The 26,925-nt window shown below is 38.5% G+C and overlaps 1 protein-coding gene across 25 annotated transcripts in view; it reads left to right on the top strand.

Moving 5' to 3' along the window:
- Nucleotides 1–26,925, top strand: part of TCF4 (transcription factor 4) — a 359,573-nt gene that overhangs the window by 55,939 nt on the left and 276,709 nt on the right. The window contains exon 1 of one of the 25 annotated variants that reach the window (XM_086683061.1): nt 20,251–21,231. The exons of the other annotated variants lie outside the window; for them this stretch is intronic. Coding sequence (XP_086539187.1) covers nt 21,213–21,231 — 19 coding nt within the window. The 5' untranslated portion in view covers nt 20,251–21,212. Of the gene's footprint in view, nt 1–20,250; nt 21,232–26,925 lie in introns of those variants that run through there. 25 annotated transcript variants of the gene reach the window in all.

The raw sequence follows: 26,925 nt of genomic DNA, 5'->3' as shown, positions 1-26,925 counted from the left end.
ATAGAATCATAGAACCTTGGGATTTGAAGGGCCTTTAAGGGAACTTTGCACTCTAAGGCTGACATTGCCTTTTCTGTGAGATGCAGCATGGGGGGACTCAGCTGTGCGTAGATCTCTCCACTGTTTTTATTCTAAATATATCAAACTAATGAGAGAATTGAACAAACCTTCATATGCTTCTGTCCAGTAGCACTTATCAGAGGTGGTCACATCACGATTTTCTGTCTTCCTTTGTTCTCCAGCCTTCCTTGGCCACAGTCCTCCAAAAGAAATCAGTTCCTTTGTGTTCTCTCTTTAATTTGGAAGAGACTGGTGTGGAAGAACAACTAAAGGCATCCCCCCCCTTAACCAGCCCCTTAGAAGCTGGTGTGATTAGTAGATGGTTCCTGAGGTTTCCACATCTAACCATGGCGTGATGTAATGTATAAGGATGTATGATGGTGAGGATTATTAGCTCCTTCATTTATCTTCAGCCGCATCATTAGAACTGATAGTTGTTTGTTGAAGACCCACTTCATGAAGTATATAAGCTAGGCGATTCCTTTTTGGAAAGAATACTGTTGTTTGAAGTATGTAGACCTACTACACACTTGCTAAAAATGACTTGCTAAAAATGACTACACAATTGCTAAAAATGACCTACTTCCTCTGTTTACTCCTAATTACTTTCTTACTTGTTTGAATTTGTTAATGGTATAAATCCAGCTTTGAAGTCATTCATTGGGGGCAAACTCTAACTATTTACTGAAATAAAAACTTGGTACTTTTTTGTCCTCAGCGAGTTTTATCTTCTTGACAGTTGGTTTTCTATTTAATCAGGGAGTAGAAATAAACTTTTTTTTTTTCTCCTATTAACAGGTATGCCATATGATGCTCTCTGTTTGAATACAGTATTGATTGGTCATGTCTGATATTTATCAGACTAAGCAAGTCTGTTTGTATTTAGTTGTCTAAAGAGGATTTATATTCTTTTTGTTTGTTTGTTTATTTATTTATTTATTTATTTATTTATTTATTTATATTTTTGGGACAGAGAGAGACAGAGCATGAACGGGGGAGGGGCAGAGAGAGAGGGAGACACAGAATCGGAAACAGGCTCCAGGCTCTGAGCCATCAGCCCAGAGCCTGACGTGGGGCTCGAACTCACGGACCGCGAGATCGTGACCTGGCTGAAGTCGGATGCTTAACGGACTGCGCCACCCAGGCGCCCCTTTATATTCTTTTTAAAAATATTTTAAGTTTATTTGTCTTTGAGAGAGAGAGAGAGAGAGCGAGTATAAGTGGGGGAGAGGCAGAAGAGAGAGGGGGAGAGAGAGAATCCCAAGGAGGCTCTCTGCTGTCAGGGCAGAGCGGGATGTGGGGCTCAAACCCAAAGACTAAGAGATCATGACCTGAGCCGAAATCAAGAGTCAGACACATAACCCACTGAGTCACCCAGGCACCCCAAGAGGCTTTTTATTCTTTTTTTTTTTTTTTTTTTGGTAAATTAAAAAAAAAATTTTTTAACGTTTGTTTTTGAGAGACAGAGCATGAACAGGGGAGGGGCAGAAATAGAGGGAGACAGATTCTGAAGCAGGCTCCAGGCTCTTAGCTGTCGGCACAGAGCCCGTTGCGGGGCTCGAATCCACAAACCGTGAAGTCGGATGCTTAACCAACTGAGCCACCCAGACGCCCCCAAGAGGCGTTTGATTCTTAAACACTAATGAACTCAATAATAAATCTTCCAAAGTGGAACACAGCCAAATACAATTCATGATTTTTCTAGGCTCTCTTGATGCCCCTAGCCACCAATGAGGACTGGAGTCATTCACATGATAGGCAGAGGAATACAGACACCATTTATTAAGTGATGATTATTGATTAAATTGAGTTGATGAATATTAGCTCTGATATATATTACTGTTCACAAAATAGAGGAGTGGCTATATCAGTAGAAAAATTATCCTAATATGTTTATATATTAAATACACACACATATGTATGTATGTGTATCTGTATTCCTGACTGTATATATCAAAACTGTGATTTGGAAAGTTGCGTTCTATTTGCTCTCTTTGTTGGGACTCATAAAATAACTGTATTTATTTATTTCTTTAACTTTTTTTTTTTTTTTTTTTGAGAGACAGAGAGAGACAGAGCGTGAGCTGGGGAGGGGCAGAGAGAAGGAGGTGGTCACAGAATCTGAAGCAGGCTCAAGGCTCTGAGCTGTCAGCACAGAGCCTGACGTTGGGCTCGAACCCATGAACTGGGACGTCATGACCTGAGCCAACGTCAGACGCTTAACCGACTGAGCCACCCAGGCACCCCAGGACTCATAAAATAACTTTGAATTGTTCTCCTTCCTCCATTGTCTACTTACGGAATCCTTTTTTGGTGCCAACCATAGCACTAAATACTGAGAATAAAAAGATCAGTAAGACACAGTTCCTGCCCTCAGGAGTGAAAGTAACTATTTATTATCCAGTCTGGGTAGCATCTGACTCTTGGTTTTGGCTCAGGTCATGATTTCACATTTCTTGAGATTGAGTCCTGCTTTGGGCTCTGCATTGACAGTGCAGAGCCTGCTTGGGATTCCCTCTCTCTCTCTCTCTCTCTCTGCCCCTCTCCTGCTCACCTTCTGTCTATCAAAATAAATAAACTTAAAAAAAAAAAGAGAAACCTATATAGAAGATACTCTGGTAGCCCAGAAAGTATGTATTCTGCCTCAGAAATGCAGTCAAAAATTTTTCGCAGCAAGTATCTTTCCAATCTATTGGTAGTTTCATAGAATGTTTCAAGAGGGCCCTTCCCTACATCTTTAGTTTTTATTAGCTATAATTTCTTCATGCTCCTGTAAAAACTGTGTGCTGTTACTTTTGAACACTGTTTTCATATATTTTTTAAGTGGATATCTTTCTCATTTTGTTTTACTTCCCTCCTGGCTCTTAAATGTATTTAAAAAATATTTTTATCCATATCTAATTTCTGCCGCTTTTAAAAAACTTTCCAAGCAGTCACCTCCTGACCCTCTTTTTCCCCTAGCTATCCCCCCTCCCAGGGCCATCTCCCTTTCTTTAGAGCCCCCGCATAATGCTATTCCTTTACAGTCCAGCCATCTGCCTGTTTTAGCCTCTTCCTCACTCTCTCTGTTTCTTCTATATAGATTTCCCCATATGTCTGCTTCTGCCTTTATCCACAAGTCCAGACACTCCTCCAAGGCTTTCTAACCACCCCATCCTGGTGTCCCGTCTGTTCATAAATAACTCTTTCATCCGCTTTGGATCCCCAACCCCCACTCTTTCTAAAAAGAGTGTGCAAATAAACCCAAAGTGCACGGAGCCAAGATGCACAGCATAGTTGTGATTCAGAATAGACTTTCTCCTTCCCGTCACCTGTTTCAATCCTGCTCTTCGCTGTTTGCCTTCTTTGTAATATATCTACAATTCCTTTTCAATTTTTGTGTAGAGCTGGATGCGAAGTTATTGAATATCTTCATGGGAAAGTTTCTGCCTCTTCCTGGCAGACCATTTTGCCCTAACCAGTTACTCAATCTTTCTGTGCTGCCTAGTGGTTGCTATTCTTGGAGTAGTCACGTTTGAACCTTTTGTTCTTCAGAAATTAACGTAATATGTCAGAAACAGCAGTCTCCCTGCCCGGGTGCTTGGCAACCGGAAACTCTGTAGATATGTTCTTTTGCAAGCCTGAGTTCTAGAATATGTGCCACCGAAGGAGTGTCCCAGAGTAACCCGCAGAAATGGCAATGTTGAGGGCTGTCAGATGTTCTAGATATTTAAAATGTCCCACACCCTCCAGTTAGCGTTGTGTCCTAGGGAACGTTCCTCCCTTCTCTCCATTCAAGAGTAAACACTGGCAATTTGCTTCCCTTTAGAAATGTGTTACTGCAGCCATTGCAAAGTTGTTAATGTTTTTCGTTCCCAGTGTCAGTGATAATTTTACTCACAGAGTCCCTGCAGAGATTTAGCTCAGCAGGAAGTAAATCTAGGTAAGATTGCCTTGAAAGTTGATCTAAAAAACAATAAATGCTAACTATATTATTCCATTTATTTAAAAAGGAAATCTGAGGTATAACTAACTTGATTATATGGTATCACTAGTGAGGGCTAATAAGAAGTTACGCAATGGCTAGGACCTGGTTCCCCACCCCGCCCCCTTCTCTGTATGGAAAGGAAAGAAGTTACGGATTAACATGATTCACACTATATTTCAGTAAGGGTGAAGTGTCATGGCAAAAATGAAACATGGAACTGTTTACTTCTGAGATGTTGAGGAAAATCTAAACTCTGTAGCTCTCCTGCAGTCCTTTGGGAGCTAAATATTTTACCAGGAACAAAATCAAAAGTGTCTAAAGAATAAGGCATTTAGTTTTAAATGCCTCTGACTTTCTAAAGCATTCTTTTTGTTTATATTCAAGAAACAGGTTTTAACTGCAGTGCAAACATCAGAACCCAAATGAGAGAAATGTAAAAAATTGAAAAGACACTAAAAACAACAACAAAGAATACATTACTGATTCAGATTCATTTTGGAATTTCAAGTCAGTCAATAAAGAGGAAATGGGAATTTCTTGGAGAAATTTAGTTTAGGATCAGAAGTATTCCTTTGAATGACACTGGTACATCAGCCAATTAATTATGTTTAATATTTTTTTGCTGTGGTTGAATTTCCATGGAATTCTAATCATTAGATGTGCAGAGATCCAAATTTGTGGATTATGTGTATTTTTGCTTCTGTATCATGGCAAAAATGTGCTCTTAGTACTCTTAGACTCAGGCTGGGGCTCCTGGGTCGCTCAATCGGTTGGGTGTCCGACTTTGCCTCAGGTCACGGTTTGTGAGTTCCAGCCCCCTGTGGGGCTCAGTGCTGACAGCTCAGAGCCTGGAGCCTGCTTCGGATTCTGCCTCTCCCTCTCTCTCTGCCCCTCCCCGGCTCATGCTCTCTCTCAAAAGTAAATAAACATTAAAAAAAAATTAGAATCCAAAAAATTAAAAAACTACCACTAATTTAAGAACAGTTGGTTATGAACACGCTTTTTTTTCAGTGTATTTCTAGGTTTACTGACTGTACTGGTATAGAGTATATTATAGGTAACCTCTGGGCTATTGACTGGATATGAATAGATTGGGTTATGGTGATAGTTCTGAGTGGGTGTACATAACAGACGAATAAAGTTCTAGACTTCTTTTTTATTAGATGAAGTTGTTTTTCTTACCCATACCAAATTACTTACCAAACGTTAGGTACTTAAAATCTTGGTAACAACCATCCTCCAGTGCGTTTATTTTTTAAGTGTGTGCAGAATATCATGCATCTTACAGATCATGGGGAAAATATTTCTCTGCTCTTGGAATGGCAGTGGTTGGAGAAGTAACAGTCTCATGTGACAGATTTTTCAATTTCAACCCTCTTGCTCTCTACTAATTAGAATCATATGGTCACACACTTTTGTTTTTTTGTAACAAATTTCCTAAAGATTCAGCAAAATAGTTTCAAGGTTACCTTTAAGCAGGTACAAATATCTTAACTCTTCTGCATGCTTTCTGCTAAATTGGTCGTGGTCTGTGGGAGCTTAATTAGTTCAGGTTCAGTGCTGTTGATTTACACGGAGGGTGTGTCTATACTTAACATTTTTATGAGAGAAAATACATTTTGCTCTCATTATTGCCTTTTGTGTGTTTGTTTGCCAGTTGGAAATCTTGGGGAAGGTCATTATAAAAAGTTTTTAGATTTTCAAATCGGATGCACCTCTGTTTCCCAAAAGAAAGCTCAATAATGTGTCTATTTTGTTCACTTAGCCTGTATTTATTGAGTGCTTATGATGTGCATGGCATTGTGTTTTTTAACTGCTGTATACCCTGAATATTTAGAGAAAACAAAGAACCTCAAACATTCGCGGTGTGTTTACAGTATCATCTAGTTGAATCTGCACCAGGCTATGCAGGATGTTAAATCCCAACCGTCGCTGGTATTTATAGGTCTCAGATGAACCAGAGAGGTGAATCCCATGTCTGCTACCTCCGTATTTCCCATTCTTCGAGGGAGTTTGTTTGTATTCATTCATGTAGACAATTTCTCGCCGATTTTTCTTTCTGGAGAGAAAACAGTTGTGTTGTAACTTTATTGCAGAACAGAGACCCTTCCTTCCAGATTGTCTTGCTGTTAGAGGCCTTCTTAATCTCCGTTCACCTGAGTTAGATGAACATCCCTATGACCCACCAGGACGGTGCTACATCTGCCATGGCAGCTTTATAGACGTATTGGGAAGGCGGTGTTGATTTTGGTGTTACAGGTTCTTCGAGGTTCATATTGGTGAGGAGATGTCTGTGGTGACTTGGTAGCCTGGTTGACAGGGGGGACTCACACCTGAGCCAGCCACTTCTCCCCTCGTCTCCTCTTTTCTCTACTGTTCTTTTACGGGAACACCTGGGGGTGTTCAGGTTTACCTTGCGTAGGCGTCTCAGGTGAAATGCATTTGCTGAGACTCCCTGGGGTCGTTTGGTTCTAGCATCTTGGTGGATTGAGCCTGGAGCAGAATTCTTGGCCTGGAGTTCGTGGAGGGAAGGGTCCCTAAATATATATGCGCACCTTTAGGTTTTAGGGAGAGTGGAGTTTCTTAGGTTCTCAAGAAGATTCAGTGACCTAATGTTAAGGCGTCCTGCCATGGAAGAATGATCCAGATCCAGATTTAGGATTAGTTCTGGCCCCCAAATTGACCTGTTATTTGTAATTAATCTGAAACCCTCAAAGCCTCAGAGCAATGAAAGGGGAAACATGTTTCCACAAAACCTTTTCTCTGACTTGCTTCAAGGATTTTAGATGGAAATCCCTAGGCCCTCTGTAGAATAGAACATTTCCTTGGACCTTCCAGAGACAAATACCTAAGACTAATCTGGCCTCACGCAGTGTAGGAGGTGAAGTGAGTTCCAAGCCAGAGAAGGCAGAGCAACCTTCACCACCAGCCAGATCCCTTGTTAGATAGACAAGAGTGATGTGTGCAGTAATGTTTCCTGAAGTGTGACACATTTCTTTCCTCTTTGTGGGTCTGTAGGTGCATTGTCGAATCCAGTGGAATTCCAAAGTTAGACCAGGGCTACTGATGACACCCAAAAAATATTGCATAGCTGGTTGATGGAGCTACTTGTGATAGGGCTATGAATGGCTACATGATGTCAATGCTAATACCTATAAAGGGCAAAAATCCTAGAACATACACTTATGGCTCAGGAGTCTTGACTGGCTTCACTGTACCTTTAGGGAAGTGTGTTTGCAGAAAATTATTATCAACAATAAGGGCCTCAGCTCATTTTCTCTTTTCTCACTTCTCATTGTTCCTGCATGCAACTGGGGTAACGTCATGGTAGTATGAAGCTGGTTCAGCACCTAGGGCAAAGCAGTAATGAATGGACTTTTCCATCTCTGTGTACACAAGGGTTGTTTACTACATGGACAAGCTTTGTGGGCCAGTGATCTGGGAGTTGGGTTGTTAATCTGACTGGTTTTAGCATTTTTAATCATATATTTTAATAGGGAGGTAACAGAGGATAGAAGCCTCTTTGGCCTCTGGTGCAAAGAACAGTTGGTTTGAGACTCAATTCTTTGTGACTTAATGTAGTTATTTAACATCACCATGCCTAATTTTCTAATCTATAAAAGGGGGTTAATTATATGTATTTTGCAAGGTTGTATTGGTGATTAAGTAAGATAATGCATTTCAGGTTTCTACTGTAAATAAAACCCTCAAATTTACTTTTCCTTATTGCTAAGATACAAAATAAAATTGAGGAAATTAGGAATTTCACCTGCCTGGTCCTTAATTCAGAATGTGATATTTCTCCAGCATGGTCAGAAGGATATTTCTCTTTACAGAGGGTCATTGACTTTCAGAAAAAAAAGTCAACTAAAGGTTACATCAAGTAAAAAGCAATACCATTAAATTGTTTTTGTCTTTTCTTTTTTTTACGTAGAGATTTAAAATGTAAACTCACTCGATTTGGAATTGATCAGAGCCTGTAAAACCTTGTTTAGAGAACTCGAGAGAGAATTTAAAACTTATACCTAAATCTGACCTAAATTTGATAAATCTGATAAATTTGATCAATTTATAAATCTGACCTAATTTATACCTAAATTAGCTAGCTATCTAGCAAATTTAGGGGAAATGGAGGAAAAGAGAGAGGGGAGGGGAAAAGGGATACGGCAGACATTCAGAAGTAGGGTAAAGCCACTGTCCAGACTTAAAGGTACGAAGGGGGAGATGAAGGGAGAACCTAGGGAAAGGAAGAGAAAGAAGGGACCAGAAAGGTGAAAGGAGATGGGCTGGAAAAGTTCTGAAGCCTTAATTAACTGATCTTGTCACACACAGCTGTTCATTTGAGTAGTGGGCCTCCCAGTCTTACTCCTTTTTATCACTGCCTTTTGAAATGCTAATTAGATAATTGACCATTGTTCCCAGGTCTTTGGTTACTTTTTATTCTTAAACTTTTAGAGACTAGTCCTTGAATGGGACACTCAGAGCAGCACACCAGATGGGAAATTATTTTCTGGCTTATCCTTGCCAAGTGACCACCACCATACTGCTTGGGGTCTGTGAAATCCAGCTGAGCGCCAGATCTAGCCTAAGGGGTGGTTAACACACTTCTTGGGATAGTCCTTCCTCAATAGGTTTTTATTTTGTAATGGTGAAGGGGGCTGCCTTTCTCTTTTACACAGATTTATCAGATTTACTCTAATCAATAACAAGTCTTCCCGACCATGAAAAGCTAAGTGGAAGAATATCTACAAATGATTAGCAGCACATCTTTAATTTCAGATGGTAAACACCTGCAAGTGTTCGTGGTTGAAGACTATGTTCTTCTTTTACTACTGCTTCCCTGCTTAACTCGTACTTGGTTTGGTTTGCTTTTTTACAAAAAATTGAATTAGACAACGTATGTGAAAGCATTTTGGAGAATATTATACTCAGCACAAATAGAAGATTTGATTTTATGATCACTCCGGGTAATTATTGATAAATACCAAGTGGCAGGAGTATATCTGTGAATCTTGCAAGGAAACACTCGAGACCGACAGGACATGATCTAGTAGAAGGGATGCCAGTTCTGCATATTGCACAGAGGAGTAATCGTCTCTGTGTGTGTGCACTCAGTCTCCTATCACGGAACCTCACTTTGGTCTTCAGCTCTGTAGAGGCAGTAAAATAGCATGTCTGTTTGTTTCTGTGTCATCATTAAACATTATTAAACTGGATGTTATAAAATTGATTTGAATGATGTCTTTTAAGTTTTCGATGAATACCTTCAGTGTACATTTTCAGAAGCTTTATGAGAATAACTGACTTAGTGGTGGTCCTGCAGCAGTTGGAGTATTGATGGTGTTAGCCATTTTAAATTTAAGTGAACTGAAATTTTATTTATCCGGCATGAATATCACAGAAAAACTCTTTCCCCTCAGGCTATTTTTCAAAAATACAAACATGTTTTTTTTTTAAAGGAGATACATGTACATTGTGGAATATTTTACAAATAATGAAAAATAAAAAGGTGAAAACAAAATTCTCTTTTAATAGTTAGCCCTTATAATAGTGGATTGTACTGTTCAGTTGTCTTTACACATGGACACACACACACATAGACAAAGATTTATGTAATTTTAGATTATTTTACTTTTATTTATGGTTATATAATCTTTTAATCTTTGATTTTTAATTTTTTACTTTTTTTAAATGTTTGTTTTTGAGAGAGAGACAGCGCATGTGCGAGCACAAGTAGGGGAGGGGCAGAGAGAGAGAGGGAGACACAGAATGTGAAGCAGGCTTCAGGCTCCGAGCTGTCAGCACAGAGCCTGACGGCGGGGCTCGAACCCACGAACCATGAGATCACGACCTGAGCCACAGCCAGACGCTTAACTGACTGAGCCCTCCTGGTGCCCCTATTTTTGTACTTTTTAAATTGATTTCTGTCAGAGATACGTGTATTTTTGTTTCATGCAGTTATTTGACTAGTGACAGTTTAGTTTTCCCGTTTTCTAATTTGTTAATATATTTTTAAAACTTTACTACTCTTTGGTTTTCTTAGACCTGTTTTTACAGAAGTCATTTGCCTTGAGTTGGCTTTTTTAGCTAAATTGTCTCATTCTTTTTATTTTCCAGATTATGAATTTGTGCCAGACTATAACTATGGCTGCATCCAGCATGTTTTGTTGATGTGAAATATTATGCTAATATGTAATATTCTTGTTGTTAATGGTTTCCTAATAGTCCTTATTTAGCAGTTTTATTTTCCTTTTAAAATACCAGCAAATTTGGAATGCCACTCATATTTCCAGCGGATTATATTGTTTGGCCTTTGAAATGTTCATAACTGATTTCTAGGTTTATTGCAGTGTAGTTAGTAAAGAAATAGTATGGTTTCTTCTTAAAATTTATTTTTAAGTGTCTTAATAAATGATTTGGGAAATGTTTAGTGGATTTTTGAAAAGGGGGGTTATTCTATATAATGTGCATTTTAATTTGCTTTTTGCTTTTTTATATTTTTACTTAACTAGATCTTTTGTGGAGTAGACAGAAGTGTTAAATTCTTACCCCCAAATGATATTTCTGTCATTTTTCATGCCTAATCATTCATGATGCATATCCGCTCATTGTAGATTGTATTTCCCATCTTACTGATCTTCAGTATTGCTTCTTCCATTACTATTATTATTATTATTATTATTATTATTATTATTATTATCTCTTTGCTCCTTTCCTTTCTATTCTAGGAGAACTCTTCAAGTTTGTCAACTCCATGCTGACATATTTCATGCAGATTTTAATTGTGTCAACATAGTTTTACTTTTCTGATGGTGTTTTATCCATCTACTTTTTGTTTTCTTCTTTCATGTTGTATCTTGGCATCCATTTTACAGAGATACTCTCCTTTATATGATCATCAGAGGTAATGCTTTCCAAAATATACTTTTATTTTTTATAGGGTGAAAATGATTTTCAAAGTTGGTTTCTCATGGAATCAGGAGAGTATGTCCACCCATATTTTAATCGGTAGATAGTTTACCCCTCATAACACTTTTTAAAATAAGTTGAACTGTGGGGGTGCCTGGGTGGCTCAGTTGGTTGAGTGTCTGACTCTTGCTTTTGGCTCAGGTCATGGTCCCAGGGTCATGGGATTGAGCCCCATGTTGGGCTCTGCACTGATCATGTAGCCTGCTTAAGATTCTTCCTCTCTCACTCTCTCTCTCTCTCTCTCTCTCTCACCCTCACCCCCCCCCCCCCACCCCACGTGCTCTCTCATTCTCTCTCTCAACAAGAAAAAAGAAGTTGGACTTTAGTAATTTCCAAACCCACCCTTCTAGATTCTTTGGGATGCTGGAGCAACCTACATTTATTCTTTTCCAGCTAGTGTACATGTTAGCTTCTGCCAATAGGAGGCACTAGAGGAAGACTGGCAAGCTGGTGGAACAAGAAGGGAACTCACCCTTCCTGTTGTCCTCATCATTCTGGCAGCATCAGTTGTTTCCATTTTTTGGGTTTTTTCCCTCCATTTCTGAAATCAGCCTGCTGGCACTTCCTCCTCATTGCCTTTCCTCTGAGCTTCTAGGCTCTACAAACCCAACCCCTTCTCTTTGTGTCCCCAGCTGTGGACATGGTAGCTGTTTCCAGTTGACAGATATTGGATGACTCTTATATCTACACCAGAGAACTCTAAATATGTTACTTAAGCCACTCATCCAGCCGTACTGGTTCAGGAGGGCAGCAGTTTTCCATTTCCAGTCTTCCAGTTTGCCTCCAGAAGGCAGAAGTTAGCCTTCTGGAAAGTTCCTAAAAACATAAGACTTTGGAAAGATGATAATAATATACTGTTGTGTAGATCTTAAAAAAAAAATCTATGTAGATGTATTGTCAAAACCTGTGTTTTTTTATTTGCTAATTTTTTAAATGTTTATTTATTTTTGAGAGAGAGAGAGAGAAAAAGAGAGAGAGAGAGAGAGGGACAGAGTGTGAGCAGGGTAGGGGCAGAGAGGGAGAGAGACACACAGAGAATCGGAAGCAAGCTCCAGGCTCTGAGCTGTCAGCACAGAGCCCGACATGGGGCTCAAACTCACGAACTGTGAGATCATGACCTGAGCTGAAGTCGGACGCTCAACTGACTGAGCCCGCCAGGCGCCCCAAAAACCTGATTGTATCTTATAAATGCTGTGTATGTCACACTATCAAGGGTAAAAGCGTTCTTAAAAGAACTATATCTTTTAGGGCGGGGGTGGATGGCTTAGTAAAAGGCACATGGCCCTCATTAGTCAACTCTCAGTGGTGAAACTAGAGAAATAAAGTAGAGATGAGAGTAAGCCAGCAGTTGTGGTGTGGTTTTCTTGGAGGATAGGGTAGGGAGGATACGTGTGGGAGAAAGGAGGTATTATGTCATAAAATTTGACTTAACACGCAGTTTGCTTTGGGTGTTGCAAGGCAGTAAAGAGGCTTATTGACGGCTATATTTAAGGTCATTGCAATGCATGAAATGTAAATCAAAGTGTTATTCTTCACTAGATATGGAGAGATAACATTTACATAACATGCTTTTAAGGTAATGAGTTAAGTTCATTATTTCTTTATTACTGTAACTGTTTCGAGAAAGTTATTTCCATACTAAAAATACTTCCTCTCCTGTTCGAATCTGATTTGTCCTAATTTTTGCATGACGTTATAATCTATTGTTAGGAAATGATAATTCCATTTATTTTTGTTTCATGGGGAAAACTGTTAACCAGCTGTTTCAATCTCTCCAAATAAACTTGCTTCCAGAATTCCTAGTAAGTAGCAATGCTGATTGATGGGAGTGTCACCATTTTCCTGACCCTCTCTGCCTTGTCACTATGACATAGTACAGAAACCAAATAAGAAATTTGAGCAAAGGAAAAGGTACCATAGCCTGGCTATTTCACAACTAGATAATTAGATTCTGAATTATGATGAATAGACTGAACGAAGAAATGTCACAAATCTATAGCGGCTTAAGGAACACGGTGATTTCTGAGTGAAATCTTTCTGTATAAATTTTATGGTTAACTAGTAATGAGATAAAACTTGGAGCAACCTAAGAAAATTATGTTATGATTTGAACCTAATGAATGGCAGGCTTCCCTCTGTTATTCTCTTTAGCCTACCTATGGCTTTTTCTGTATGATCACATTTTCTTCAACCAGTTCTTTGTTTGTAACTAAAACTGTGTGTTCCTGTTCAAAAGTGGCGTCTTCATTTATAAATTCACAGAATATGATCTTCAGGGAAAAAAATGTAACTCAGCTTTGCATGGTTTACATAATGTGATAGTCTCATATTTACTATGTGGTTAACAAGAAATAACTGTTACCAACAAAAATCAGGGAATTTAAAAACAAGGAACATTTTGCTTGGGAGCCTATGTATATCTCTATATAAATACATATAGACATCTATAAACATCATCGATCCTACTCATATGCCCATGCCATATATATGTGGATGTGGGATGATGCTTGTTTTTATATATACAAGTCTATATTTATATAGCTGAAGAAGTGAAACATATTGCTTTTTATTTAAGTGACTCAGTGCGTTTATAGACAAGCTTTATTTTACAGCTCTTTATCAATGCTGGGATGATTAAATATTACTAATGATTTGGTCTTCTGATGGTCAGAGTTTGACAGGGTAAGTCAATCCCTATAGACATTCCTGTCATGTCAGTCCCTTCATGTTAGGTAAAGCATCTCTAGGAAAATTAATTTGGCAGAAATAAAAATTTGCTTTGGGTAACTTGACGTATTTGAATTATTCATTTATGACATTGCTTCCAATTGTTATGAGTATGTGTTTGCATTTGGGGGAGGGTTTTTAGGGGATGGGAAGGTGGAGGGATTAGAAGATTCTTATGAGCACTGAACTGAATGTTTGGTCCCCTGGTAAAGTGTAGAGGGAGGAAGTGAAGCCTTTAATTTCTTTCTTTCCAGAATTAGTTAGTAACCACAGTTCATACTTTATATTTTCTGTAGCGTATTTTTAACAGCTTGCCTTTGAGGTTGGGAAATGACACTTACCTGGATTTTCTCAGGTTCTTTATTTATGGCATCAGTGGGGACTGCTGCTAATTAGCTATAGAGGAGACAGTGAGGATGCACGTGTACTAAGCCAGAAAATTTCAAGAAGAATGCCAAGACCCTAGAGTGTCTCAGTTCAGCAGAGATGTGAACAAGCAGACAGTAGCACTTTTCTGCCTCATGGCTGGCCAGTACCCTGTATTACGAATTTATAAAGGTGGGGTTTCCTCAGGATCTGAAATAAATGGTATTCGTACATTTCTCAAATTTGCTAAAATATCTCAGAGATAGTTTCAGATCCCTGCGGTAATTGAGACAGTTGGAGGGGCGGTTTCTCAGCATTGGAAGCCATCTTACTTTTTCAAGGTGGAAGATCTTGTTGGGAATCTTTGAGGTTGTTGGTAATGTTGCCACTGGGATTTACTTTCACACTCTTCTGCTTTGTCCCTACTGTCCCGCAGCCCACCTCCCCTTTGTGTGAAACCTTCAGAATCTGACTAGCATTGGGTTGAATGCTTCTTCTTCCTTGTGTGGCATGTTTGGATATGTGTGGATCTGTAATAATCCAGGGAACTAAATGTTCATTTTCAAGAAGGTGTGGTGACATTTCTCGTGATTACAACGTTGGGTAATTGTCAGAATATGCAAAACAAGTTGGGGGGCACTGACACATTGCTCTATTCTCAAATTTTGTAAACTTTTGATAGATTTATAGCAAAAAGTCTTTCAGTGACTAATAAACGCCTTTTGTGTTACCAAATCGAATTTTGACTTTTGTCACTGTGCCTGCATAGTGTGCACAAAGTTTCCTGTACTTAAAGCTCATCGACACTGCCGCCTGCTTTGTTTATCTCTATCTGCCCCTCCAGCTCACTCCCCATCCTGCTCCGTGCTCCAAGAGGCTAACCTTTGACAAATGTGCAATCTGATTCTTTCTCTCAGTTTTCTGGTTGGATTCGGCCGTGGGAAGCTTTATCTTTCTCTTCACTTTGATTAGAAACCCTTTTTTGAAAAATGACAGTGTATTGTTTTAGATAAGATTAAACTAAAATTTACTCAGCGTTTTCTGTGAACCAGTTTCTATGCTTTCAGACGTGCCATTTTACAAGAAAAAACATCAAGCTGCCCTCATTGGCGTCATGTAAAAATCAGGAATACTAATGTTGAGATCAAACGGTTAGGGTTCCAGAACTAGAAAACTGGGAAACCCGTTTCGTAATCTCACGTTTAGCCATCTTTCCCATCAAGAACTCTGCCTCCATAATCTTCATCACCCTTCGAAATTTGTCTTCATACACACACACACACACATGCCACATACACCCACACCACACACATATACACACACACACCACACACACACTACACACACACACCACACTACACACACATACCACACCACTTTTTTATGGAAACTTCTTTTAAAGCCTACTTGACTCTTTTTTTATTTTTTTATTTTTTAAAATTTTTTTTTCAACGTTTATTTATTTTTGGGACAGAGAGAGACAGAGCATGAACGGGGGAGGGGCAGAGAGAGAGGGAGACACAGAATCGGAAGCAGGCTCCAGGCTCCGAGCCATCAGCCCAGAGCCTGACACGGGGCTCGAACTCACGGACCGCGAGATCGTGACCTGGCTGAAGTCGGACGTCCAACCGACTGCGCCACCCAGGCGCCCCAGCCAACTTGACTCTTTAAATCACCATGCCTAATTTGCTAGTATCATCTATTATATACATTCTCCCACTTCTGTGGAGGGGGGTATATTTCTCATGAGTCTTCCTCCCTTATGCTCCTGAATCCCCAAATTCCCCTTTTCTTCTAGCATCTAAATATGTTCACGTCTTCCCTGACTTCAATTAAACACACACGTACACACACACATCAAATTTTGAGATTAACTTCCATCCTTATTTTGTTCTTTACACAACCAAGTGCTTGCACATCCCATTCTCTGTATACTCTACTATGATCTGGCTTTTTCCCATCACACTTTCCAAAAATTCCACATTAAGGTTGCCAATGACATGTCAAGTTGACACGCTTTGGCCTTTCTACTGTTTGACATCTTTAAAGCATTGTACCCTGGACCATATGACTTCTTCCATAACTCCTACTGTCTTTTAAAACTCACTTAAGGTCCACCTTTTCTGAGGTGCATTTCTTAACCCCGGGACTAATTTGGCTGCCGCTCCAATTTATCCTCTTATCTTCAGGGACATATGTTGTCTTAATAGTTATCACACCTGCTGAAGTGTTTTGTCTTGCTGATTGAACTATAGTTTATTTGAGGGTCAGAATCATGCCTTTCCGTGGGTTTTATACTCTGTGTTCCCTTCGATTCTGGGGCTATCTCACTTTTTCTCTCCCAGCTGCTTGCCTGCCTTTACTAGGTCCTTTAACTGTTGTTTGTTGAGCTCCTATTATTCATTTATACCATTATTTATGCCTGTTATTTATGCTGGTGATACAGGGTTAAACAAGAGATAATGGTCTTTATGGGGATTACAGTCTGCCTCTAAATTTAGGCAGATTTGAACCTTGTTGAGGTTGTTTTCATCCTTAGAAACATAGCATTTATAGTAATATGCAGGGCGGGGTGCATCAAATGACCATGTTTATTAATAGATTAACATTGTGCCTGGCACATAATTAATATTCAATTAGTATTATATGTTAATGTTAACAGTAACAAATCTTACATTACACATGCATTATGCATATATCAGATAATATATGAATTATATTAATACATACGCATTGTGCTATTCTATCAATGTTACAAATAAAATGTAAATAATACATCAATTGCTTGGTGTGTTAGTATATTTTCACATTTATCCCTTTTACAAAATTAGGGTTTTTTTCCTTTTGTTCATTTGCTGCTTCTTACTTACAAAAAGCTTTTGTCTGTTAAAAATTCAGTGCTAAGGCTGCCTGGTCCAAAGTTCACCATGGACGAGGCTTTCACTGTAATGAACCTTTTAAGAACCTGTTTTAGTGTGAGATATTTGCAACTATGGGTTTCTTTAAAAGTTTTCTATTTAGTGACTGACTTTAGTGACTTACTTGGATGAACTGCCATCACTTTTTCATCGTCACCAGATTAATTTTGAGGTTTTCTTACTGGCCGTGGGTACTGATCAACACAGTGGTGCGTGTGACTGTTCTGTGCGTGCGTGCACGCATGGTATTTCCAGACACATGCTCAGTAATCCAGAGGTAGAACTGGTACCATGACACTCCTGTTATTGTGCTGTCCCCACAGGATGCCACCGAAATAGTGATGAAGAACATCAGTATTCATTAATTTGGTCTTATTCAGAGGACATTGGCAAAGGGGCAAAGAGACGGAAATCTGAGGGAAGCTGTAGGATCGCAGAGAAATCTGGTGTTTGCAGAATGATCTTTGATCTTTCAGAGGAGGAATACGTATCAACAGTTTATCTCTGCAAAAGAATTCACATGCAAAGCAAATCAAGAACATGATCTTGCTTATCTTTGTCGATTATAGTTTGGTCTTGGATAAAGGAAAAGCCAGACATCTATAAAAGGGGATTTACATGTTTATGCTAACTCAATTAGTATTAACAGGGGCTACCCGTGATGCTGGCTGTCTTGCCTTAAACTTCCATGCATGCATATTTTTGAAGACAATAAAAAGATTGTCGAGAATTTATATAAAGAAAAATTATCAAATGTGTGGATCTATTTTAAAATTAAAAAAATATTGTTTGTGTGCTGAAATATTACTTCTGGAGTAAGTAGCTTTTTTTTTAATAGAAGAAAGCTAAATCATATCTTCTAGTCATTAAAGCTTATTGCATTTTTCCAAATTTATAGTTGGAAGTCATGCAGGTTTTCTTTAACAAACTGAAGGATGCATCGGTAGTCTAAATGGTAGCTTTGAGAATAGTTAGATATTTATGGAAAAATTATAAGGAGCAACGTGAATTTAAAAAATTCAAAAATAGATAAATTTGTTAGGAAAACTAGACTCTTTCGCTATTCGGTAATGCATATTCTGACTCATTTACACAGACATTGTGGTACCTAAAGTGTTGCAAAATTGGACATTTATATGGAGATGGGCTATTGATGTAAAAAAAAAAAAGCTGAGGGCTGGGAAGGATAAGGAATGAGTACAGTTTTTTTAAAAATGAGCTCTTTGTCTTACAGCCTTCATCATGCCTAGATCTCAGAGAGGTTTTGTCCAGTGAGAATAAAGAACCCATGGGAATTACCCAGGAGTCACCCACAAGTAAAAGGGACAGTTTTACTTCAGTGAGCAAGGGTGGGACCAGAAGTCTGCAATAGTCAATGATGCTTTTTTATCCCGTTCATGCCAGGTGAACATTTGCATATTTAGAATGCTGACTCATTGGGGGAATCACAGCCTCCTTGAAATCCATAAGGTGATGCCTCTTTATCCTCTATTAGGGGATTTTATCTAACATGAGTGCAGCAGTTAGATTCCATGGGTTTGCTACCAGTTTACCCACTGACCTGATGCTCAGGGCCAGTTGCCTTCCCCACTGTAATCTTGCTCATTATACTCACTCCTACCCTCAGGCACTGATTTGCCTGTTGAAATCTTACAAGTTATTCAAAGAGAGACCAGTACCTCCTCCAGACGCAATCTTTCTCCTGTCTGAACTTTTATATTATTTATTGGTCTAACTCTTATGAGACTTATTACATTTTCCATGCCTTTTCATGATTCTTTTAACTTTTTATTTGGAAAATTTTCAACACGTATAAAATAAACAAATTAGTAGAATAAACTCCCATGTTTTCATCATGTAGCTTTGACAGTTATCAACATTCTGCCATTTTTGAATCACCTATGCATCATGCTTCACACCCCCACTTAATTGTAATTAATTTTGCATAATAGATTATGAGGTGCTTAAAGTCAGGGACTATATATGCAAATACTATACACACTGTAGTATGTTGTATATATTAATATACATAGTGTAGTATGCCATATATACTAATGTATATTACAATATGTAGTAATATACTAATGTAGTGTATACATTATTTATTTTTTAATGATTAGAAGTATATCCTCATTGCAAAGATATCCAGTGTTGTTAATATTTTGAAGACTTTGTACATTCTAATCTTTGTCTTCAAAAACTTAATATGAAATTTATATATTTCTTTTTAACTTAAAATTTTACTGTGAGCATTTTTCAGTATCCTTGAATATTTTTGAAAGCATGATCTTTTAAAGACAGCATAATATTCTATCTTCTAGGTCTTTCATAATCTACTTAAACAGTTTCCTCTTGTTGACCACTGTCTTGAATATCCTTGTACATACATACTCATTCTCATTTGCAAAGATATTGTTAGGATAGTTTCCTAGAATTAATAGGTGAAAGGCTCTTCACATAGCTTGCAAAATTGTAATCCAAAAAGGCCATGCCAGTTTGCATTATTTTTTTTTAACATTTATTCATTTTTGAAAGACAGAGAGAGACAGAGCGCAAACGGGGTAGGGCTAGAGAGAGAGGGAGGCACAGAATCCGAAGCAGGCTCCAGGCTCCGAGCTGTCAGCAGAGAGCCTGACGCGGGGCTCGAACTCGTGGGCCGCGAGATCATGACCTGAGCCGAAGTTGGCCGCTTAACTGACTGAAGCCATCCAGGCGCCCCAATTTGCATTATTTTTATCTTATTAACTCAGTCGTTGAAAAATGGCATCTGGTTGCGTTCTTTTTAAAATTGGTATTTTCTGGATTATTAATGACATTGGGCATTTTTCATGCTCAGAATTCTTATTTAGGTGTTACCTAAAATTGCAGTGAATGGTACATGCCATTTAGCTTAGCTCCAAATTTAGTGCTTTGCAGCAATGATCAATTATTTTTAGTATTTCACAAAATCAGCTTTTGCTGTCTTTGGAAACAGAATGTCTTCCTGAGCGCAAATTATGTTAGTTGAGGGTTGGTCTTATTTTTTACTTTTTGAATATTGTTTTTCAAAATTGTCACTGTGTAATTTTCTCTCTTTACATCATATGACTTTATTGAGAAATGTAATTTTGTCTGGAATTATTTAGTTTAGGTAAAAATTCTTTGTCCAAGAAATATGCTCTCAGGTCTAAATAAAATTTTAGGTTTTGAAAAGAATCATTTACATAAAAGTTTTAAATCACTCATTGTATTTTACTGAGTTTATAGTGTGTTTAAACTTATTCTGGACTGAGGTTAGAATTCTGTGTTTAAAGTGCTTAGTGTAATTTGTATAGCCAGTAAAATAAAAGTAGCCATTTTCACAAGTGAGTTTTTTTAATGCTAAGATTGCTCTTTTGCGATGTGAAATTTCCAAACCCCAGCATAGGTATTTAATGAAAGCAGGATTTACACTAACAAACTATTATAGGTAAATATTTTCAGTTTCAGAAAAAAGCAGAGGATGCTGTTGGAGTTGTTTCATTACCTTAATCTAGGTTGTAAATCCATAAGTCAAACTACCGTTTTATTAAAATCTCCTGTCCTTAGTCACTTCTAATCAAATCAGACCTTGCCTAAATTCTGTTCAAATATGTTGACAAATAATTTACTGTGCTGCATTGAAAAATAGTATTACAAGTATCTGTACTATTATGTGGAGGGGACACTCAACAGATCTACCCAGACATCAACAGGATATTATTACCCCAAAGAAATGACGACAGTTTGCCAGCTTGATGCTTAGAGGAAGGAAATTTACAAACATCTCCAAGAGAGGCATGTTGAACGGTTGAAGGAAATGAGGCACGTCCTGCTTTTATTGTGCTTGTTGGGGTGGGATTCCCAGAAGACTGAACAAGGCTGTCCTGAGACCTCTGTTTGGCAAAGATCTTGTTGACTCATATTTTATTTTTGTTTCGGTAAAGGTCTGCTATTGTTCCCATTTCTAATGTACCTCATAAACACACAGCCAATATCATTTCCCCTTCTATTGACTGATGTATACACATAAATGAAAATCTACCATCATCATTAACTTGTGTTCTGTTTCCACGAAGCAGAGAGTAACAGGGAAGCCTCCTTATAAGAAAGACCCTTTAAGTGGAGGACTTTGAAAGTTCACGGTGTTTTATTTTTGAGTTTTAATCACCAGATACGTTGGGGGAATACATCACTTCCTATTACATATGGAAGAGGAAAGCAGAGGTAAATATTTACGTGCCTTGTATTTCGAGAGCTTAGTTTTGATTAAAAAGTTTGATCTGTCAGCTCCTGACCTCTACTTAGAAGTTGAATCGCTGGACATTTTGGACTGAGATAGTTAGAAAGACTTCCAATTTGAAATGCCCGGTTTCAAATCTTGGACTCACGTAATACTTTGATATATTTAAATATTTCTGTCGACTTGTGCACCTATATATATAGAAAGTAATGGGAAATATTATACACATCCCTGCTTTTTAAAGCTCTAACTCATTTGTTGTATCTATCAAAATGCCTAAGAGTGTCCTAACTCTTTAGACTGAGAAATACCCGGGTGGAAATCTTCCTTGGCCTTCTGCTGTGACTCAGTCAGTCTGAGGGGCAGGCTGAGGTCTATATCTGGAGTTTGGGTTATGAATCTGTACCCTTAACTTTGAGTCAGAAGATGTGGTTACTCTCAGTCTTATTCATTGAGTGACATGACTTAGAACTTTGGAGGGGGACTTGGCTCTTATTTAGTAGAAATTTAAAGGAGACCAACATGAAAGAGAAAAATAGGGTGAGAATGTGGAACGCTAGTGTTGGTTACAAATCTGGTATTGCTTTCATTTCTCTTAGTTATTCCTTAGGGTTATTGCTTTAGATAATTTTTTCCAGTCATTTTAATGTATGAAAAATTCCAAAGAAGGGTATCATTTCAACCCTTCAAAGGTATGTTTCAGGGTGAAGATAGGGGCTGATCACCGAAGGAATTTCCCTGGCTGGAGTCCTGACATTTTAAGTTCCTGTGATTTTTCACCCCCTTTTTGTTTTACTTTTGGCTCAGAACCCTCCCTCCCCCCCCCCCCCCAAGTAATGTCTGGTTAATGAAATTCCTATGAGAGACAGATTTGGATGATATTTAAGGGTCTGATGGCGCTCCTAAATTCGGATTTTGAGGAATGGTGTTAACATAGAGTTAGCCCTCTATTGTTCTAGTGCAAAATGATTGAGGATTTGGGGACAATCCCTTTGGATGTTGCATTAAACCATGAGAGATTTTGTCTCTGATGACCTGAGTTGCCTTTAAACTCTTTGCTGGGGAGAGTCATTCCCTCAGGCTTCCAATTTCTAAAAGAACTCAGTTTGGTTTATAATCTTGAGGGCTTCTTTTGCACACTAGACTGGCAGGGAGCATCAAATATTTTCTGAGTAGTTCTCTACACTTTGAATTAAGGCTGAAAAATAAGTAGTAGTACCAGCGTCTGAACTGAGTTGTGTGTGTGTGTGTGTGTGTGTGTGTGTGTGTGTGTGTGTGTGTGTGTACGTGCGTGCGCGCGCGGGTGCGCACGCATGCGTGTACACGTGTATGCTTTTTGTTGTTGACCTGCTTGCTTTTAGGTAACTGTAATTTTAGCAGAGACTAATCTAGATAATATCAAGGCTTTGGATGTCTTAGTTCTGTAGCAATATGATGTAGAAAACTGTGCTCTGTCTAACATTGCTTTAGGAAATCTACAATAATTTAGGCATAGTAAGTTGGCAGTCCCCTCTTATTGTTCCTTGAATACTTATAGAAATCAGACACATATAAGTAGATCTTAATTCCAATTAATCTAACTTTTGGTGTGAAATATTCAAAGGTCAGCAACTTGAACTCAGAAATGGAGTACTTATTTAAAATGTATTAAGATTTAATAACACACAGAGTCTTCCTACAGTTTTTGAGAGAAGATTTACTGTGAGGTTTACTTCAGATTATCTGTTTTAACAGTTAATCAGAATACAATTTAAGTTTGGCTTGGATTTTTTTTTTATTAAAAAAAATTTTTTTAATGTTTATTTGTTATTGAGAGACAGAGCACAAGCATGGGAGGGGCAGAGAGAGGAGGAGACACAGAATCCGAAACAGGCTCCAGGCTCTGAGCTGTCAGCACAGAGCTCGACGTGGGGCTTGAACTCACAAACCGTGAGATCATGACATGAGCTGAAGTCGGGCCCCCAACCAACTGAGCCACCCAGGCACCCCGGTTTGGGTTTTTTTTAAGTCAGCACAGAATTTTTTTAAAAAAGTAAGCCAGTGTCTATTAGGAATTGTAAAGGGAAGATTTCTGTGGCACTAGTGTGCAGGTAGTTTTGTGACCTGCACTCTGTTATTAAGTGTTCTCTGGGAAAAAGGGGTATGCATAGCAACAATGTTGACTGTATAGGTTTCTGACATCTTAAAATGAAACTTTAAGTGTAAGGTGGGAAGGGTAGGCTTTCCAACAGGGACTCTGGCTTTAAATCTCAGCTCTGCCACTTACTACCTGGAAGCTGAATGGCACAATTATTTAATTTCTGTGTAAAATGAGAATATCGCAAGAACCTACCTCATCAGATTGTGAGAATTAAGTTACTACATTGAAAGCATTTAAAATATTTTTAGCTTATTTATTTTGAGAGACAGAGAGAGACAGAGACAGAAATCCCAAGCAGGCTCCGCACTGTCAGTGCAGAGTCTGATGCGGTTCTCAAACTCACGAACTACGTTTAACCCCTAGTAACTGCTCAACCAGTATTTTAAAGATCTTATCATGCTCAGTTTTAGAGAGGAAAGATATAATGGGGCGGTTTCTCATTCATTAGAAATTATAGTTACATTTAAAAATTGAATGAGGGGCGCCTGGGTGGCGCAGTCGGTTAAGCGTCCGACTTCAGCCAGGTCACGATCTCGCGGTCCGTGAGTTCAAGCCCCGCGTCGGGCTCTGGGCTGATGGCTTGGAGCCTGGAGCCTGTTTCCGATTCTGTGTCTCCCTCTCTCTCTGCCCCTCCCCCGTTCATGTTCTGTCTCTCTCTGTCCCAAAAATAAATAAACCTTGAAAAAAAAAATTAAAAAAAAAAAAATTGAATGAAATACTGACATTCAGAAATTATCCTCGGGAGTGGTGGCAGTGATATGCTTGCCTGCGGAACAAGCTTGCCTGTGTGTGCGTGTGTGTGCGTGCATTTTAGTGTGTGTGCTATTATAGCTGATGTTTTTCCATTGGTCATTTGATTTCATCTTAGGAAGAACAAGCAGTTGTAGAACCAGGAAGCCGATCACAGGATTCTCAGTCCTTTTTTTTTTTTTTTTTTTAAATCCAAAGTGATTCTACCTGGAAATTGGGAGGTTGCAGCCACAGCGCTTCCTGGGTTTGTTGCAGTTACTTATTAGAAAGTAGCTTAATCCTCTCGGCAAAGAGAGGAAGTGCTGTTTTATAACAGAATCACATGGGTTGAGGATCACTGAACCAGAGAGAAAACTGCTGCTGTTTGATTTCCACTGCAAGTGATCAGACTTCCTAGATCTGGAATAATGATCACAAATGATCTGGTCTTTAAGTAAAACTGAGATTTAAGGGTTTTGCCTCAGAATCTAAAACCCCTAAAACGGGAAGAACAAGCCTTCCAGCTTCTAGCCCACTCTTTCATTTCACAGAGGAAGAAACCATCACTCAAACCAGTGTCTCTAAGGAGTTCACATATTGAACAGCTGGGTCCAGCACTCAGGCCGGTTGAATCCATCCATGCCCAGTATTCTTACAATGCAAATGTCCTTTATTCCACCACCCACCCCAACCCTTCTATTAAATAAACCTACTCTCATACCATTACAATGGTTAAGTACACAGACTGGATCTGTACATCCTGGATTTGAAAATTGGTTTTCCGTGTCATAGTTACTTGTTCTAGTCGATTTTCTCAGTTTCCTTACTTGTACAATGGGGGTAATAATTTTATAGAATTATTGTGAGAATTAAATAAGTTACTTCTTGTAAATTGCTTACAAGAATGCTTGGCATAAGTGTAGGCTATAATAATAGCTATTGTATTATTAATAATCACATAATACTTACTTTGTTAGTAATAATATATTGTTTTTAGACACTTTAGCTAGCTATAGATATCCATAGATATCTAGTGAAGTTGGGGCCCTAAATCATTGGACATCATGCTTCACTTTTGTGTGAGGTATTTGGATTGACTTGGTGGTCTTGGTACCGGGCTGGCTTACCATCTGCTGTGGTTTGCCTCCATTGGTCCGGCTTGTTCTCCTAGGGAATGGCGAGGTAGACAAAAATGCCAATAACCTAACTCCAAAATGTATCCTAACTGTCTTGTTCACATTTATAGGACAGTTTTATTGCTGCAGGTAAGACGGATAACTGGGCATGATTCCAACATCTTGGCAGTTTTCCTTTTTCAAGGCACTAATATTAGGATTAGCATGTTGTTTTAAAGCCATTGCCTTTCTGCACCTTTTAATTGCTTGTTCTGGAGGGAGGCTTGGAAGATTTGAATGAGAGTTTTTCTGCCAACGGTGGGAAAGGAGGTCTGTTTTGTTATAATACTTCGCTTGGTTTTTAAAGTTGGTATCATGGTCCATTTTACCAATAGAACTAATCAGAGGCCGTGTAGGGGTGTGTGTGTGTGTGTGTGTGTGTGTGTGTGTGTGTGTGTGTGTGTGCGCGCATGGGGTAGATGAAGACTCGGGAAGGGAGGACCCGTGAGTGAGAATGGTGTAGCCCTGTCAGTTTATTTTTGTGTGTGCTTCTGTTTCTTGTAGTATTGATATTCATGTTCAGCAGTACAGTGATTTGCCTCATCCGCTGTTTCTTTTTTTTTTTTTTAATTTATTTTCTAGATTTTCTTTAATATCATCTATTTTAATAATGAAATAATGAATTTATCCAAATGAAGTAACATCAACAATGTTGGTTGCTTCAAACAATGTGAGCTCAAATTGAATGGCATTAAATCTCTGCGGATTAGTTATATTTCATTTTATTCTTAGTGAGATCTAACTGGCATATGACACTGACCAGTTTTAGAGGTACACAATAAAGATTTGATGTGTGTATATCGTGAAATGATTACCACAATAAGTTTAGTTAACATTCATCGCTTCACATAGCTATAGTTCTTTTTCATGTGTTGAGAGCTTTTAAGATACACTTTTAAGATAGAAGAGAGCTTTTAAGATACACTCTCAGCAACTTTCAAATCTACAAGCAGAGTATTATTAACTGTAATCACCATGCTGTACATTACATCCCCAGGACTTACTTATCTTAAAACTGCAAGTTTGTACTTTTTCACTTTATTTTTGGTATTGGTACCAACGTTGGAGGGTAGAGTGATTTGCCTCATCTATTATGTTTCCAAATCAAAGCCTAGATGGATTAAAATTATAAGATTAAATTGTTTATGAAAGAGTCATTTCCTCTAACGTATTGAAGAACATAGTGTTTGCACTTACCAGCATATTATAACTAGTGATTAAAATGTTTTGCTATGTTTACTCAAATACTGGTAGCACTTCTACTTTTCCTAAGAGAACTTAGTACTGCAAAGGTTAGTGATTACCACTCTACATGTGACATAATCAGTCCGTCTGAATTCATACAACACTTCTTCTGACCTTCTCTTATGGACTTAGAAAAAAAAAATTTTTAACCTTGTATTATTGTTCTTTAAGGAAGTTTAATAGGATATGGTGAAGAAAGCACGTACTCTGTATTCAGGCCTGGTCATCAGTTTCAGCTTTTGTGATCACTTGTTTATGGAACCTTGGGCAAAATTCAATATAAGTTCTTCCTGAGGCTCAGTTTCCATTTTCGTGTAATTGTTATAAGGACTCAAAGAGATAAGCTTGGAAATAGTTTAGTTCCCATACGTGCTCAACAGATGTGAGTT

Source organism: Puma concolor, chromosome D3, assembly GCF_028749965.1.
Source record: "Puma concolor isolate L17-30 chromosome D3, mPumCon1.1.hap2, whole genome shotgun sequence".
In the NCBI taxonomy this organism is placed as follows: Eukaryota; Metazoa; Chordata; class Mammalia; order Carnivora; family Felidae; genus Puma; species Puma concolor.
Note: the sequence above shows the minus strand (reverse complement) of the source record. Positions and strands in the feature narration are given on the sequence as shown.